At 58.7% G+C, this 17,375-nt stretch overlaps 1 protein-coding gene across 3 annotated transcripts in view; it reads right to left on the reverse strand.

The window, feature by feature from the left end:
• PRKAR1B (protein kinase cAMP-dependent type I regulatory subunit beta) overlaps positions 1-17,375 on the reverse strand; it is an 86,338-nt gene that overhangs the window by 7,147 nt on the left and 61,816 nt on the right. For 2 of the 3 annotated variants that reach the window (XM_057528309.1, XM_057528308.1), the window contains exons 7-9: positions 16,782-16,940; positions 11,867-11,927; positions 6,369-6,490 (exon numbers count right to left, since the gene is read on the reverse strand). In XM_057528309.1, the coding sequence (XP_057384292.1) occupies positions 6,369-6,490; positions 11,867-11,927; positions 16,782-16,940 (342 nt within the window). Of the gene's footprint in view, positions 1-2,004; positions 2,202-6,368; positions 6,491-11,866; positions 11,928-16,781; positions 16,941-17,375 lie in introns of those variants that run through there. The other variant, XM_057528310.1, reaches the window with a different exon arrangement.

Below are 17,375 nucleotides of genomic sequence, written 5' to 3' on the forward strand. Positions count from 1 at the left end.
CCCAGGGTCACTGCTCCACCTCCCTGGCCTTCCCTTCTCCATGTGGGGCGGCAGCCATCGCCCCCCACCCCCCTCCCCCAGTACACTGAGCCTCGGCCTGGCGCACAGTGGGGGCACGGACGGGCTGAGTCACAGATGGCTGTGACCTTGGATCCGTGCACTGTGGCCTGCAGCGGTCTCCCTAGAAGTTCCCGAGACAACGGCGAACTCGGGACACGCTTCAGACGCGAGGGGGGAGCAGCAGGCACTGGGATCGGCTAGCAAAGCCCCCGGCCAACGGCAGCTCCGAAAGGGGCTGCCTAGCAGTTGCTTCAGCATCGTGGACATTCATAAAAGTGCTTTCCAAACAGAGGAGGTATATCCAATCTCAACGTTTCCATGGCAATGCCTCCAGCTGTGCAGCTTGCCTGGGAGCCGGCGGGGAGGGAACCCGCTCCTGTCCAGCTGCCCCCAGGCCCCGGAGGTTCTGCCAGGCGTGGAATCTGGCCACGGGGAGGGTTGCAGCAGAGGGGACCTGAGACCCAGGCCTGGCCCCGCCCACATCCTCTTCCCAGGGTCTTCCTGGAGGGAGAGGAGGTCCAGGTGAGTAACCTGAGTCTGCAAGCCTCACAGGACTTGGCACGTGCTCGACGCGTCTGGCCCCTCCCTGCCAGCCCCACATGCCCTCTCTCCCTGGGGGAGGCCCACCAGGGTCTGTCCTGCCAGACGCAGCCGGGAACGCCCGCAGGTCCCACCGCGGGCGGCCGAGAGCTCCTCGGGCTACCGGGCATTTCAGGCCTCGGTAATTAAAGAGGTCCCGGGAACAGCCAGGGCACCTACAACCCCCCGGGCTGCGGCAGGTTGAGTCCTGAGGGGCCAGGGATGCTTGGGCCCCTGGGAAGACCCACTGGTGCTTTCTGCTCTCACGTCCGTGAGGCCCCAGGTTGACAACCACAGGCCTGCCCTGGTCGGCTGAGAACATGCTCCAGGAGCTTTGGGGGCCAGGTGTCCGAGGGGCTGGCAGTGCCCACAGCTTCAGAGACAGCTGGTGTGAGCACACAGAGCTCAGAGCCAAGGAGCCCCCTGACAGGTGGCTTGGCACGGAGACCCTGGGGTCACGCGAGCCCCGCTCTGCCAGCCCCGCCTAGCTCCCAGAGGCCAGCACGTGCTGTTAAGGACTCATCAGGCGCCTGCAGGAGCCGCTTCTCACGTCTGTGCAGGTGCGGGTCTCTGCCAGCCTCCACACCTGGGGAAACAGCTCCCAGAGCAGCCTGTCACCGGCCCCAGGCTGTGCTCACCCGCATCCACCCAGGAGAGCAGAGGGGTGGACTGAGGCCCAGCCAAGGGCGGGGGCCCGGGGGAGCCCGCGCTCCTGCTCCCCTAGATGAGGCCTTGGCACGGCCTGCGGTCCACAGGGGAGGAGCGGGACTCGGCCAGTCCACATGCAGGGAGCCGGGGGCCTGGCCCCAAGGCCAGCATGGCCCCCGCAGGTGTTGCTTCCACAAAGAGAAAGGGCAGCACCAGGCCTGCCAGCCACGGGAAGACGCCAGCCAGGGTCCCGCAGCCCCGCCCCGCTCCGCTCGCAGAGCCAGCACGAACGGCAGGAGCCCTGGGCCCTGCCCGCTGCAGCTCTGGGGCCTCGGAGCAGCCGGGCCCCTACACCCACCTGAGCAGAGGCCTGACTGTTCTGGAAGAGTCAGAAGGCAGTGGTACTGGTCAGGGCTCTCCGGAGAAAGAAGACCAATGGCCTGTGCACTTGGAGAAAGATTTACGTTAGGGAATCTGCTCGCACGACTGTGGGGCTGGCGTGCAAACTCTGCAGGCAGGCCGGCAGGGAAGAGTGGGTGCTGGGACTCAGTCCAGAGGCCAAGGCCAGCTGCGGGGAATCCCTCTTCCTGGGGGACCTCGGTCCTCTTCCTCTTAAGGAGGCCTTCAACTGACTGGACCAGGCCCACGCTCACCACAGAGGTCAGGGGCTCCACCCAAGGTCAACTGACATCGGTGTCAACCGCATTCGAGAAGCACCTTCACAGAAACACCTGGAGACCCACGTTGGACCGAACATCTGGGTCCTGAGGCCTGGCCAGGTCGACCCACGAAATCAGCCCTCACAGCGGGTCCCAGGGCCTGGGGCCCTTCCCGGCGTATCCGCAGCGGAAACGTCCTTTCCTGTCCGGCCGTCAGCTTCGTGGGTGTCACGAGAACACGGGGCGGACGATGTGCTGAAACATATCCAAGTGCAAGCAGCCTGTTCGAGGGAATCTGCTCAGATCTTCCCGCCAAGTCCTCTAAAGGCCACGTTGGCTCACACCTTGGTAGTCCTGGGAGAGAACAGGGCTGCGGGGCGGACATCACACCCTTTCAGGTGCGGCCGGTGACCACTTCTGGCCCCGTGGGAGACAATGGCTTGAGGCTGCAGAAGTCTCTGAGGCTGCATCTCAGTTCTGAGCGTGGGATGCCTGTGAACCCTCAGGCACCACCGTGACTTACCCAACTTGGTGGACCACAGAGGAAAAGGGAAAAGAATCCAAGTTGCCTAGGAAACCACTTCGAATACATTTTACGATGTTGTGAAAACCATACCTTCCAAGGGGGCTGGGTTACACTCCGGGGCCCGTACCATCGCTGTTACTGTGACTCTGCCCCCACCGCCACCCCCTCGGTCAGCGGTCGGGGGACACTCGGCCACAAAGACGAACTCCCTCAACAGAACCAGCAGTGTCCCCGTCCCCGAATCGCTCTCCCAAGGCCCTCCTCGGACAACTTTTGTGGCAGAAGACGTCAGGAGCCCCTGGAGAGGGTCCCCACCCCACCCATCACCATCTCCTGGTGAATCTACAAGGAACACGCTGCCCGTAACACAAACCACACAGTCGTGGCGCTAGGTTCGCCCTCGAAGACGATCACGGAACTCGGCTCTGACGGCCTTTAATGGATGAGCCAGAGCAACGTCCAGCCCCAGAGCAGCAGAGACGATGCAGACAGACACCCCCGGCCCAAAGGGTGTCAGTGGAAGGGCGAGGAGGTAGGGACACGCAGGAAACACAGGAAGCAGTGCGCACACCACTCACGCTGCTCTAGAGAAGTGCAGGATGCTCGGACACACACGTGCACGTGTGCACATTCACACACATGCGTGCACACGCACGCTCACGCCCACAGTGAGGGCCCAGCACTCCCGGAGCAAAAGGGCGGGTCCAGAGCAGGGATGCAGGGGCAAGACACGGCCGCGTCTGGGACCCACTGCCTGCTGTCTGCGTGTGCTTGGGGAAGGACCTCACGGGTGAGTCAGACTGCACAGCCGCGGGGTCACACTCGAAGCTCCCACTGTCACAGTCCCTGTGAGCTCTGTGAAGAGCCCCCGCTGACCCCCATCTTTCACACGGCTTCACAACTTTTCTACCCGTGGCCTTGGCCCCAGAGAATAACGGACGACTATCTGTGTCGGCCAGAGCTGCTCATTCCCTTGGCCTCAAAACCATCAAAACCGAGGCTGCAAACTCAACGGCCTGCAAGTGTGTGCAGAGCCTGCCAGTGAGGCAAGGGGGCAGGGTGAGGTCTGGGGCAAAGTGGCGAGCATGTCACACCTGGGGCAGCCGCCTCTTGGGTCCAGCCGGCTGCAGCCAGGCAGGGATGCAGATCCAAAGTGGCCAGATCCAGATGTTCAAGAAGAAGAGATCCAGGTTTTCATGTAAAATACCTGATTTTTGTTTTATTTTATTTTATTTTATTTATTTTTTGGCTGTGTTGGGTCTTTGTTGCTGGGCACGGGCTTTCTCTAGTTGCAGCGAGCAGGGGCTACTCTTCGTTGCGGTGCGTGGGCTTCTCATTGCGGTGGCTTCTCTTGTCGTGGAGCACGGGCTCTAGGCGTGAGGGCTTCAGTAGTTGTGGCGCATGGGCTTCAGTAGTTGTGGCTCGCCGGCTCTAGAGTGCAGGCTCAGTAGTTGTGGTGCACGGGCTTCATTGCTCCGCGGCATGTGGGATCTTCCCGGACTAGAGCTCAAACCCGTGTCCCCTGCATTGGCAGGTGGATTCTTTTTTTCTTTTTTTTTTTTTTTTAGCATCTTTATTGGAGTATAACTGCTTTACAATGGTGTGTTAGTTTCTGTTTTATAACAAAGTGAATCAGCTATACGTACACATATATCCCCATATCCCCTCCCTCTTGCGTCTCCCTCCCACCCTCCCTATCCCACCCCTCTAGGTGGTCACAAAGCACCGAGCTGATCTCCCTGTGCTGTGCGGCTGCTTCTCACTAGCTATCTATTTTACATTTGGTAGTGTATATATGTCCATGCCACTCTCTCGCTTCGTCCCAGCTTACCCTTCCCCCTCCCCGTGTCCTCAAGTGCATTCTCTAGTAGGTCTGCGTCTCGGCAGGCGGATTCTTAACCACTGTGCCACCAGGGAAGTCCCCTGATTTTTAAATAGTGACAATTAATTCAAACATTTTTTTAAAAAAACACGGTGCAGGCCAGTGCAAAGCCCAACACCCCCTGCGTCCGACGGCAGGCTTAGCTGCACTTGGAGGGCGTGAGCACCTCTCTGCCGGAACGTCTTCCAGAAACCATGAGCCAGACGCTGGCTGTCTTTGCAGGATGATCTGAGATAAAAAACACAGACCTCGAGGGGCCACAGTTCCCTCAAAGTCCTGAGAGAAAAGCCCCGGAGATGTTCTGAGTCAAGCCGTAACTTTCACCCCAAGGGCTCACTTCTGGGGGGAGCAGGCGTGAGGCTTTGGGATGACCTCTCTGAGGTCACGGCCGGGGCGGGAGCTGAAACGCAGGGTTGCGGCCTCTCAGGTCTACGGAGGGGAGACCTGGCTGGCAGGCATCATCATTTGTTCTGTCTGTGGTTTTTCCCTTCCTTTCAAGAAACACTGTTGAGTGAGTCACCCACCCCAGGACAGGAATGCTGCCTGTGGGAGGATCCCCCCGCGGGGTTCCTGCAGAAGCAGCCCCAGCCCTGGGGCTCAGGTGGGAACCACGCCCATCGTTCAGCTGCAACCCCAAGGGCCCTCCCGCCCCAGGCTCAGTGCCGAGACGTGGACCGGGAGGTGACCAAGGTCCCAAATGCACACTGTAAAGCTCTGTGCTGGCTCCATCAAGACCCTCCCGAGGTGGTTCTCCTGCTGACCCCACAGCCTTCCAGACCTTTCCTGCGTGATCAGCAGGCAGGTGGCGGGAAGAACCGCAGGCACGCCCTCCTAGGAGGGGCTGCTGCGGGAGCCCAGATAAAGTCCCCGCGGACCTCGCGGGTCACAGGGCGGGACTCCGTTTGTGGACTGAGGCGCAGAGGTGGGCAGGCGCCAGCCAGCGGGACCCGGGGCATCCCCGCCGACAGCAGCAGCCTGGGAAGTCGCTTCTGTTGTTTTACACCAAGAAAGCGGCTCCAAGTCCGGCGATGTCGGCCAAATGTCACCAGGGGTTGAGCCTTCGTCACTTCCTTTCTCTGCACCAACCCCAAGGCTGGCCCCACTCTCTCTGGACGGCACAGCGACCCTCTCTGCGGCCGCGGCCGCGACCAGAGCGGGGTTTCAGACTCGAGCCGCCCCAGCCTCTGCCGCGCTGAAGGCTCCTGTTCTCCGACGGCAAAACGTGCAGCTGGAGCATGTGCTTTCCCCGGCAGGCGACATAAATTCTTCCCGCCAGGAGGGCCAGGGAAGTAGGAAGTGAGCCAAACTCACATAGTTTTGGGTCTGTGTCATGGGGAGGGTCCCATGGCGAGGCGGCCCCGGGGACCATAGCCTAGGCGCAGCCCCAGGCTGGGGGGAGACACACCGGTCACGCAGCTGCTCGCCCCCATCAGTGACAGGCTGAGCGTGGCGGCCTCGGATTACGACCCAGAGCCAGCTGTCGCGGTGGTGGGGGATGGAGGAGGGAACAGTGACTCACGCGGGTCCAGGTGGAAAAATCTGGTGCCAATCTTCCAAATTAAACTTTCAACTGGAGACCACTGACATTCACACGCAGTTGTAAGAAGAAGCACAGAGAGATCCCACGTGCCCTCAATTCACACATCTCCCCCAAGAGGAGGCACTCGTCACGCCGGGTTCCGGCTCAGGGCGCCCCCCACACCCCGGCCGTGTCCGGATCCCCACATTCATCTGCACACCTGGCGTGCTCAGTCCGTGCAGTGTCTGCACGCGTGTGGGCTCGGGGACCCGACCCACTTCCTCAGAGGAGACCCCGCAATTCTCAAGGGCGAGGATACCCAGTGGGGGCCCTGTCCGCACGCAGGATGAAGGCGGTGGGGGAACGGAGCGCTGGGATCAGGGACGGCTGGTCCCCAGGGGAGGGGCACGTACAGACTGGGCGTCCCCGACTCCCGGGCGGCCCTCCTCGGCTGGGGACCGTGCAGAGCCCTCCCCATGCCCAAGCCGGACTCACCTCCGTGATGATGAAGAAGTCGTCCCCAGGCTCCCCCTGGACCACGATCTTCTCTCCGTCCTCAAACTGGACGGGCTCCAGGGCGTCAGCCACAGTCAGACGTTCCCACTTCTCCAGGGACTCTGCAGCAGGGGACACGGGGGGGGGGGGGTGTCACGGGGGGCCAGGGAGGGTCGGGGGGTCAGCTCCCCACCCCAGACAATCTAAGAAAACACCCACATGGCCAGCCCCAGGGTGATGAGGCTTTGCTACAGCACAGGATGAACAAAACAGAAAGCAAATTTCTGTGCAGGAGGCCCGGGTATTTTCACAAGTGAGTTGGGCCCAGGGTGTACACGGCTCAGCAGGTGGACGGGATTCAGAACTGGGAGCGATTCTAACCTACATCACAGGCTTAACATAAATGACAGGCACTGGACGTTGAGTCCAAGTCAACCCAGGATGAAATGCCTTTGTTATCTTCAAGAGAACAGAGCTGCCTGTATTTCTGCAAACAGTATAATCACAGCTCAGCACTAGGGCTACTAAGGGGTTTAAATAATTCAGAGGCACCATTCAGCGCCATTCAAAGAGCATACAACTGTCTTTACGTTGTGATAGCGCTGTAGTATACCTTCCATTATTTTAGGTCAAAATACTTCATTCCAACGGCAAGCTTACTTTGATACTTGCAAATTCTGTATATCTTTCCACCCTTTCTCACGCCTTCCCTTCCCCGTCATTTTCCACCCCTAGCCCTCAGGAAGGAAAAAAATAATAGCATGCTCCTTTTATAACAAATTAATGATTGCCTGATTAACTGTTTCTTTTTTGGCCAAAGAAACTTTTCTGGCCTACACTTATCAGCTGCACTTATGTAGGTCAGCCGCTAAAAATACAAAGCAAAGCATTTATTTTAGATCTCGATTAGGAGGGGGATTTCTCTGCTTGAAAACTCCTGCCAGGGCCACATGTCGAAAAGGACACGCTTTTGACCAACCCCGGGGCTGGAGCAGATTCTGGAGCCGCTGCCAGCACGCTGGTCCAGCAGCCTCCATACCGGACGGGAGCTGCCCTGTGATCCAGACCCCGGGCACCCTCAGGAGGCCGGCATGGCCACCTCGTGAAGAAGCTGCAGGTGACTTTGGAGGGTCACGGTTGGTGCCGAGGCGGAAGCCGGCGCCGGTAAACGTGTGACTGCTGCTTCGTTTCCCTCCAGGGTGATGAGAGGCGTTTGATTTCACAGCCTTGGGCTTAGGAAGTTCTCTTCCTCCTGTTTGAGCGGTGGGTTTTTCTATTGCATTTGAGACCTGGAACCCCAGTCCCGAGGTAGGAGAGTCAGAGCTCCCACCCTCAGCAGCGTAAATCCCGGGAGAGAACTGCTGGAAGAGACGGAGATCGGGGCGATTCCTTGGCCCCGATTTCTGAAGCGGAAGCTTTGGGGGCATTTTTACTGCGTTCAGATCCCTGGGTCCCAGGTGTGGACGGTCAGCTCAGGTGGGAAAACGGTGACTGGCCGGGTGGGGCCACTCCCAACGCTGCCCTTCTGGAGGGGGGTCTCAACGCTGCCAGGGAGAGTGGCGGACACACCACAGAAGAGACACAGAAGGCAGCCCTCAGTCAGCAGCAGCCAAGGGGCAGGCACACCCACCCGGAAGGGACTGGCCTCGGGGCCGACGCTTCGGGAGAACGCGGACCCTCGGGCCCTGCCTCACGGCCGCTGTCGCCCAGCTCTGAGCCTGACCCCGGCTCCCCTCCCAGGAGACCCCCTTTTCCTGCCTGGAGGCCTGAAGCCTGCTTTTTCTCCTTGAAATAGGGTCAGGGCAGGCCCCCTGAGCCACCTCTACTACCGCCCTGGAGCAGGAGGGGCCGGGAGGGGCACGCCGGCTGGGCAGCCAGCCTGCAGCAGGTGCACCTCCACATCCGTCCCCCAGGCCTGCGCCGTGTCCTCTGCCGGGGGACCGGACCCCACCATTGCCCGGCCGCCCCCCCTTCCCCCCACCCCCTCACACCACCCCCATGTCACTAGCTCCAAGCACTCGTGTCCTTCTTTCTGTAATTTGGAAAAAAAATAATCAGAAAAGTAGAATGAACAACACAACCAGCATCTGTCCTGAATGAAATCACGGGACTACTTGGTCATGTTTGCCTCAGAGCTATTCCTTGCAGACACGTCATGTTACCGATGAAACCCTTTGTCTCGATTTGAGTTCTCCCTCCTTCCGCACAGGCTGTGACTATTAAGGATTTGGTGGGGTTTTTTTTTAAATCTTAAAGGGTTTGGTGAGTTTCCTCCCCATAGGTGGTCTTACACCTTTACTGTAAGACAGCTTCGTAAACACGACCCAGCGCTGCCAAAATTGTGCAGAGACGCACCTTCATCCGTGCCATCTTCTGTGTCTGAGATCCGTGTTGACACGTGTTGACACGCGGAGACCTAGTCCATGCACTTTACTGGAGTATAAACCTGCCCCACACAAACACCCGGGCGCCAGGACCTTCCTGCGATGACAGGTTTTAGGTTGTTTCTACTTTGTCATTGTAGGAATTGCTGAAATGACCATCCATGTCCATGTCTCTTTTTTTATTAACCATTTTTTTTTAAATTATATCTCAAAGCTCTTAATTTTTATTTTATTTATATTTATTTGTGGCTGTGTTGGGTCTTCATTTCTGTGCGAGGGCTTTCTCTAGTTGCGGCAAGCGGGGGCCACTCTTCATCGCGGTGCGCGGGCCTCTCACTATCGCGGCCTCTCTTGTTGCGGAGCACAGGCTCCAGACGGGCAGGCTCAGTAGTTGTGGCTCACGGGCCCAGCTGCTCCGCGGCATGTGGGATCTTCCCAGACTAGGGCTCGAACCCGTGTCCCCTGCATTGGCAGGCAGCTTCTCAACTGCTGAGCCACCAGGGAAGCCCCCTAACCATGTTTTTAATTGAAGTACAGTTGTGATAGTTTCAGGTGTATAGCAAAGTGATGCAGTTCTATATATATATATATATATATATATATATATATATATATATATATATCCTTTATCAGATTCTTTTCCCTTATAGGTTATTACGAGATACTGAATATAGTTCCCTGTGCTGTACAGTAGGACCTTGCGGCTTATCTATTTTATATACAGTGGTGTGTATCTGCTGATCCCAAACTCCTAATTTATCCCACCCCACCCTAACCCCCGCTACCCCCTTTGGTAACCATAAGTTTGTTTTCTATGTCTGTGAGTCTCTTTCTGTTTTGTAAGTAAGTTCATTTGCATCATTTTTTTAGATTCCACACATAAGTGATACCATATGGTATTTTTCTTTCTGACTTACTTGCTTAGTAGGATAATCTCTAGGTCCATCCATGTTGCTGCAAATGGCATTATTTCATTCTTTTTTATGGCTGAGTAGTATTCCTTTGTATATATATATACACCACATCTTCTTTTTTTTTTTTTAAAGTACTTTTTTTTTTAATTAATTAATTTATTTATTTATGGTTGTGTTGGGTCTTTGCTTCTGTGCGAGGGCTTTCTCTAGTTGTGGCAAGCGGGGGCCACTCTTCATCGCTGTGCGTGGGCCTCTCACTGTCACGGCCTCTCTTGTTGTGGAGCACAGGCTCCAGACACGCAGGCTCAGTAGTTGTGGCTCACGGGCCCAGTTGCTCCGCGGCATGTGGGATCTTCCCAGACCAGGGCTCAAACCCGTGTCCCCTGCATTGGCAGGCGGATTCTCAACCACTGCACCACCAGGGAAGCCCACACCACATCTTCTTTATCCATTCATCTGTCCATGGACATTTAGGTTGTTTCCATGTCTTGGCTATAGTGACTAGTGCTGCTGTGAACACTGGGGTGCATGTATCTTTTTGAATCATAGTTTTGTCTGGATATATGCCCAGGAGTGGGATTGCTGGATCATATGGTAGCTCTATTTTTAGTTTTTCGAGGAACCTCCATACCGTTTTCCCTAGTAGCTGCACCAACTTACATTCCCAAAAACAGTGTAGGATTCCCTTTTCTCCACACCCTCTCCAGCATTTGTTATTTGTAGACTTTTTGATGATGGCCATCCTGACCAGTGTGAGGTGGTACCTCATTGTAGTTTTGATTTGCATTTCTCTAATAATTAGCAATGTTGAACATCTTTCCATGTGCCTGTTGGCCATGTGTATATCTTCGTTGGAGAAATGTCTATTTAGGTCTTCTGTCCATTTTTTGAATGGGTTATTTTTTTGATATTGAGCTGTATAAGTGGTTTGTATATTTTGGAAATTAATCCCTTGTCAGTAGTATCACTTCCAAATATTTTCTCCCAGTCCGTAGGTTATCTTTCCGTTTTGTTTATGGTTTCCTTTGCTGTGCAAAAGCTTTTAAGTTTAATTAGGTCCCGTTTGTTTATTCTTGTTTTTTATTTCCATTACTCTAGGAGACAGAGCCAAAAAGATCTTGCTGTGATTTATGTCAAAGAGTGTCCTGCCTATGTTTTCCTCTAGGAGTTTTATACTGTCCAGTCTTACATTTAGGTCGTTAATCCATTTTGAGGGGTTTTTTGTGTGTGATGTTAGGGAGTGTTTTAACTTCATTCTTTTCCATGCAGCCGTCCAGCTTTCCCAGCACCACTTATTGAAGAGGCTGTCTTTTCTCCATTGTATATTCTTGTCTCCTTGACGCCTTTGCACCCATGAAAGTGCACCTGCTTCTTCTCCTTCTCACTCCAAAGGTTCTTAGAAAAGGAGGCTAAGCCTCACTCACCACCTGCACCCAGAAGTCCAGCCTGGGGTTTTTAAGGCTGTGATGTTCCCGCAGGAACTCCTGCTGGACGGTTATTTCCCACGGTTCCCAGGGCCTTAGCACTTAGACGTCACTCACTTTCCCAAGCGGGTCCCCCTCCCTGTCCTTAAGGGGAGCTGCTAGACACACACTGATTCATATTCCAACTGATTAAAATGACATAAAATTAAAATTCTCAAGTGCTCCACACAGATAAGGAACACCTGCATCGCTGCCAAAGGTTCTACTGGGCAGGCTGGTCCAGAATGATACGTCATTGTCGTGTATGTCAAAGCAACTTCAAAACGTTGAAAAACTTCTGCTGCAAAGAACCTTGTTGACACTCCCGGCAGTCAATGGAAATGTGGCCGACGTGTCTCTCAGATCCCAGGACGAGAAAAGCGGGGGGCACACGAGAACCCCCATGGAGGAAAACCCAAACAGGTCAGGAAAGATGCTCAACACAGATGGGCACAGTCACGAGCTCCAAATGGACCAACGTGGAGAGAATGGCGCTGATGGTAGAGAGACGGACACGCAAAGCACGGATGGATGGAGGGCAGACACAGTGTGTGTGTGTGTGTGTGTGTGTGTTCGTGGGCACGTACATGCCTGCATACACGATGCATCTGTATGTGTGTGCATGTGTGTGTGTGGGCGCACTGCACAGGTGTGAGCACGCATGTGTGTCCCAAACTTGCATGGCATGTGGAAACGGCTGGGCCGCAGCCCCGGGCGGCCAGGTGGGGGGCACGCACCCAGGATGGAGACCTTGCTGAGAAACTCCTCGTACATCCTGCGCTTCCTCAGCGTGCTGCCCTGTGGGAGGGGGAGACACAGAGAAGCAGGTGTTCAGAAGGGCTTCGCGCCCCGACCCCTTCCACATTCCCAAATTCCCCAAGTGACTCTGAACTCCTAAAAGGAGACCCCGGAAGCCCCTCGAACAAGCAAGGGCCTGAGCAGCGGCCGCCGTTCACGGCCCAGAACTCCCCGCACCTCCCCCTCTGGGGTCTCCGTCCTAACCGCGCACGTGAGGTTGGGCCTCATCCAGACCCACGGGATGGGGGGAGCCAGGAGGCCTGAACCTCGAGCGGGTTCAGAAGCCCCGGGTTCAAATCCCACCCCTCACTCCGTATCCGCACGCCCCGAGCCAGCTGCCCCTCTCTGAGGCTCAGTTTCCCCATCTGGACAATGGGGTATCTTAATTCCTGTCCCACAGGATTCTGTGAAAGTGACGCGAGCAGACGTCGATCAGCTGACATGGTGGGAGGACCTCGGCACCGCCCCCCGACCCAGCCTCAGACTCCCCATCGGCTCTCCGTGGCTCAGGGCCAGACCAGCGCTAAAGAGGCTGCGAGTCTCGAATCTGGAATCCTGGAGGTTCCCTGCCTCCGTCACAGAAGCCCAGAGACACCCCAGGGCCCCTCCATCAGGCAAAGAGCCCCACAGGGCTGGGACCCAAGACCACATCATAACTGGACCAAGAGGGTGCAGATGGGGCTCCTGCACCGCCGGCGGGCGGCCGTGGAGGGGACACGGCGTCCAGGCGGTCAGTGGCAGAGCCTAGGAGCCTTGGAGCCCTGTGTGTCCGCCTGCGGCGGGTCTGGACGCCTGCGGTGGCAGTATGCTCAGCTCAGCTCAGCCCCCAGCCCGAGCCGAGCCGTCTCAGACCCCACCGGCCTCGAGAAAGGCGCTTCTTTGGAAAGATAATTTATATTCCCGCTGACCTCCCAGCAGCTACGCCCACCCGCTGGAATGCAAGCGTGTTTGCCCAGGAACCCTAGACATTAAAGCTCGGCACAACTGGCCCATCCATCTCCCGCCACAGGATGACAGCTGGAGGTGGCCGCCCGGGACCCTCGGGCAAGGAGACCCGCCTCCAAGGCCGACCAAGGCGCCTCCCGTCGGAAGCTTTCCTCCTGGGATGAGACGGCCGGGGAGGCAGGGCCGGGAGCCTCCAGTGTCGGTTCATGCATCACACAGGTGTCCGGGGCGCCGGCCCGTCACCTTGGGGGAGCCAGGACCCCCACTTGGGGGGCTTTGCAGCACATCTGCCGGCAACCCCAAGGTGGGCTTTGTGCCTGGTGAGGCTGGCCCTACGTACAACTCCCGTCACAGGTACGGGGCCTGCCCAAGGCCACACTGAGGGAAGGAGCCAGCGGGGCCTGGAACCCTCGTCCTCATGGATGCTTGCAGAGGACCCATGCTGGTCGGCGGGGGGGACGGGGCCTGGTCCAGCTCAGCTCCGCCCATCTCCCTGGTTCCTGCAGCCTCGGTTTCCACATCCCTGTGCTGGGATCCTGTCGGGCCGACTTTGAGGAGCAGAGACCGTGGAGAAAGACCATCTACGTCCCACCACCAGCACCGGCCACGCCTCACACATCCTCCTGCAGCCGCCCATTCGTCACGTGCCCCTTCCCCCCTCCCCCCACAGGGCAGTACAGCCGGCGCCCTCACCTGACCCGGGACAGATGGATGGGGATGGATGGGCAGGGCAGGGAGGGGAAGGCAGCACTTCCTGACCTCCCACCTCACCGCCAGCAGCGGGGCCTGGAACCTCACTTCGGGGCTGCCTGTAGCTGGAGACACGGCCCCGCCCCCAGCCCCGACCCACTGGCGCAGGCATGAGGCCAGCCCGGAACCCCGATGCCCAACGTGAGGCTCCTTCTGTTGCACCTTCACTGCACCCCGCTGTCCCGCGGAAGCATTCTGTCCTAAGACTGGAACCTAAAATGTCCACGAAATCCAGGCCCACCGCCCCCCAGGCCCCACCTGCATGGACTGACCCGGCCCCGAGGACGGGCTGGGGGCCTGGGTCCCGGCGGACAGCAGGGCTCTGGCCATAGCACACACACCCCTGGGTACAGAGCGTTCACAGCGGGCCTGCCCCCCGGGCCGCTCGGGGCGCAGCTCGGGGGAGGGTACGAACCCGCCAGGCTGAGGGGGAATCTACGTCGGGTAAGATGACCCTTCGACCTGGACCGACCACTCCGAACACCTTTCCTCTTACATGTTCAATCCCCACCAGCCCTGCAGCCATTCAATGAAGCGCACACACACACACACACACACACACACACCCCGCCCCAGCTCCCACGAGAAGGGGGTCCCAGGCCCCTGCTGCCCCACTTCATGGATGGGAGCCAGGGGCCCAAGCAGGTGGGGTGGGAGCTCAGCGCTGCAGCTCAGGACCTGGTTCCGGGGGTCTCGGGTCCCCCCAGGCAAGTGGGGCTCTGGAGACCCCAGCCCAGACTCCACAACAGGATTTTGCACTCATCAATCCCCACTTGGGGTCTCACATAAGATTCAGAGTGAACAAAAGGTACTGAAGCTTGAAAGAATGAAGTCCGGGGGCGCTGGCCCCTGCCTGGGGGCCCGGAGGGGGTCGAGCCCCCGTCCTGCTCAGAGGTGGCGCACGTGGCTGGCCTCGCCAAGCTCCATCCGTCCGTCCGTCTGTCTGTAGCACGTGGAGCAGCGGAACCTCTCGGGTCAGATATTCTGGGATTCAGAGGTGGGTGGTCCTCTCCCTGGAGACACTACCGGCCTCCATCCCGCGTCCCCCACGCGTGCGTGTCCAGCTCAGGGTCCGCTCGTCGCACGATGGGCGCATCCGAGTCCGCCCAAGCCATGGGCTGATGCAGCAACGGACGTCGTCCACGGACACTCCCTTCCGAGTGGGCCACATTGTCATTTTCTTCCCGAGACGCAGGGGCTCTGTAGGCTCCCAGCACAGCCGCGGCTATTCTTAGTGCCCGGGGATCCAGAATTAAAACAGAGGAAGCGCCAGCTGCCTCGGTGGTTTGGGAACTTCCCTGAATGTACTGTTCCAGCCACAAAAATCCCACAGCCAAGGACGACTCGGACGATGGCGGAGAAACAATGGCTTATGCAACGGGCCAGGTGCGTCCAGAGGAGACAGGGAGGGGGAGGGTGCCTGGGGCCCCTCCCCCAACAGACAGTAATCTCTCCCGGAGAAAACAGGAATGGGCAGGTTTAAGACCAAAGAGCGGGAGGCGCATTCCACGAGGACTCACCTCCCAGGGCAGGGCAGGGCCTCCCCCAGTGGATGACCCCCGAGTGCACAGACGACGAGCCCCACAGAACCCCAAACCACAGCCCCCACCCCAGCAACTGCATCGCCCAGGCTGGTCCTCAGGAGACAACCAAGGCCCAAAGGGCACCTGGCAGCGGCACGTCCAGCCCCGGGGTCTCCCAGCAATGTGCTCACCTCGGTCACCTCCCTCCAGGCCATCGGGACTCCTCGGATCCCAGGCCCACAGGAGCCGCCTTTGAGCAAACACCATCGCCAGCCCCTGGGGGCTGCCCTCAGGAATGAGCCTACCCCCGCCCAGGTCCTCCAGCACCACCGCTGACCAGCAGAAAAGCACCTGGCCCAGCGGTCACCACTGGCGAGCACGGACAGCCAAGGAGTGTGACTTCCGCGAGGACGGGGCACTCAGCTCCCAGGGGCCTCTGCCCGGAGACCTGCGGCCACAAGCGAACCACCCCCAGACCAGAGTGGCCAGCCAGGACCTCCCTCCACCCCTCCCGAATTGGGACTCTCTCCACTCTCACCCAGAAGGCCCCCACGTGCCCGGGCATCACCGGGTCCAGGGCGGCTCCTGCCACTTCTCTGCCCACACTCCTGCCGGGGCTCCCGGTGCACTCAGCGTCTGAGTCCAGGCCCCCGCCCCACCCACCACAGGATCCCAGCATCCTGTCTCCTCACTGGTCCACAAACAGGCCAGCCAGTCCTGTACCCCAGGGCCCTTGCACTGGCTGTTTCTACTGCCCGAACACTCTCCCCCTGGACAGCCAAGGGCTCCCTGCTCTGGGCCTCTGCTCGACACCACCTCGTCACAAAAGGGGTCTCAGGGAGGGGGGTCTCAGGGCTTTCTTTAAAACATCAGCCCCCGCCCCCACCTCTGCCCCTCTCTGCTCTATCATTCTCCGTGGAAACTGTCGACAGGAGGTGTATGTTTGCTCCGTCATCTCCACCAGCACGTCAGCCTCCCAGTTCCCTGACAGGTCCCAGCGCCGAGAACCCGGCAGTGTGTGTGCAGGACGGACACTCAGCGGGCACAGGGAGGTCCCGCCTCTTCTGCCTGGGAGGGACCTTCTCAGCGCACGGGCTCCTCTCCGGAGCCTTCCGTGAACACCTGCCCCGTTGCTCCCGACAGCCCCATGGTGAGCCTGCACGGGTGTGCACACGTGCACCCACACCGTGCCAACTGAGAGAGGGGCTGGCTGCATGTGAGAAAACCTAAAACGACAGTCCCCAAGTAAGGAATCCTAGAGGCCAGCAGCCTGCCTGGTACTGCGGTCCCACTCTGCCCCCAGAGGCCAGGCTCCTCTCAGTGATTCGCTCCACCACCTTGGGGAACGCCACTTCACGGTCAAGAATGGCAGCTGGAACTCCAGCCATCACAACCACATTCCAGACAGTTGTAAGGAGAATGGGGGAGGAAAGCAAAAGGGGCTTCCCCAGCTGTCTGCCTGCCTCTTGGGTAACCTTCCTGAACCCCCTCCCGACACTCGCCACCCTTCTCTTCCCTACTTATGGCCCCCATCTGGACACAACCAGGGTTCCCGCAAGATGCTTGGTGGGCATCAGACTCGGCTGGCTGCCCTCCCAGCCCTGGCGAAGCCTCCACGCAGGCACCGCTCACTCACCATGAGGATGCGCCGGTAGCTGTCCCGGTCGATGCCCCAGAGCTTGAGGTCCGTCTTGGCCTTCACAGTCGCTGCCCTGGGGGTGCCGTAGATGAGGGCCAGCTCCCCGAAGCTGCCGCCTTCGCTGATGCTGGTCACCCACTCTCCGTTCACATACACCTTTGGGGAACAGGGGGACAGCGTCACGGGGGCTGGGGCCACCCACCCTCCGTCCACATACACCTTTGGGGGACAGAGGGACAGCGTCCCGGGGGCCTGGGGTTACACTGCTGCTTCCTGCGCGGGGAGCCCTCCGTTCCATCCCCCAGGAGGGCACAAGGCCGCTGCAGCCCCCAGATCCCTTGCAGGCGGGCAGAACTCGGAACTGCCCTGCCCAGGCCCAGGATCGGCCAAGGCGCCCACCTCACGCCCAGCCCTAACCAGAGCCGAGGCTGGATGGGCACAAAGGCGGAGGCCCTCAGCGGTCAGTGCCGACGAGACCGGCCAGGCCCCAGGTGGACGCACCGCTCCGGCTCCTGTTCCGCAGGAGAGCGAGTCCCGCCACCTCCCAAGTCGGCCTGCGACTCAGTTCCTCACCGACTAGAGACGGGCTGT

The sequence above is a fragment of the Balaenoptera acutorostrata genome, chromosome 15 (genome assembly GCF_949987535.1).
Source record: "Balaenoptera acutorostrata chromosome 15, mBalAcu1.1, whole genome shotgun sequence".
Classification (NCBI taxonomy): Eukaryota; Metazoa; Chordata; class Mammalia; order Artiodactyla; family Balaenopteridae; genus Balaenoptera; species Balaenoptera acutorostrata.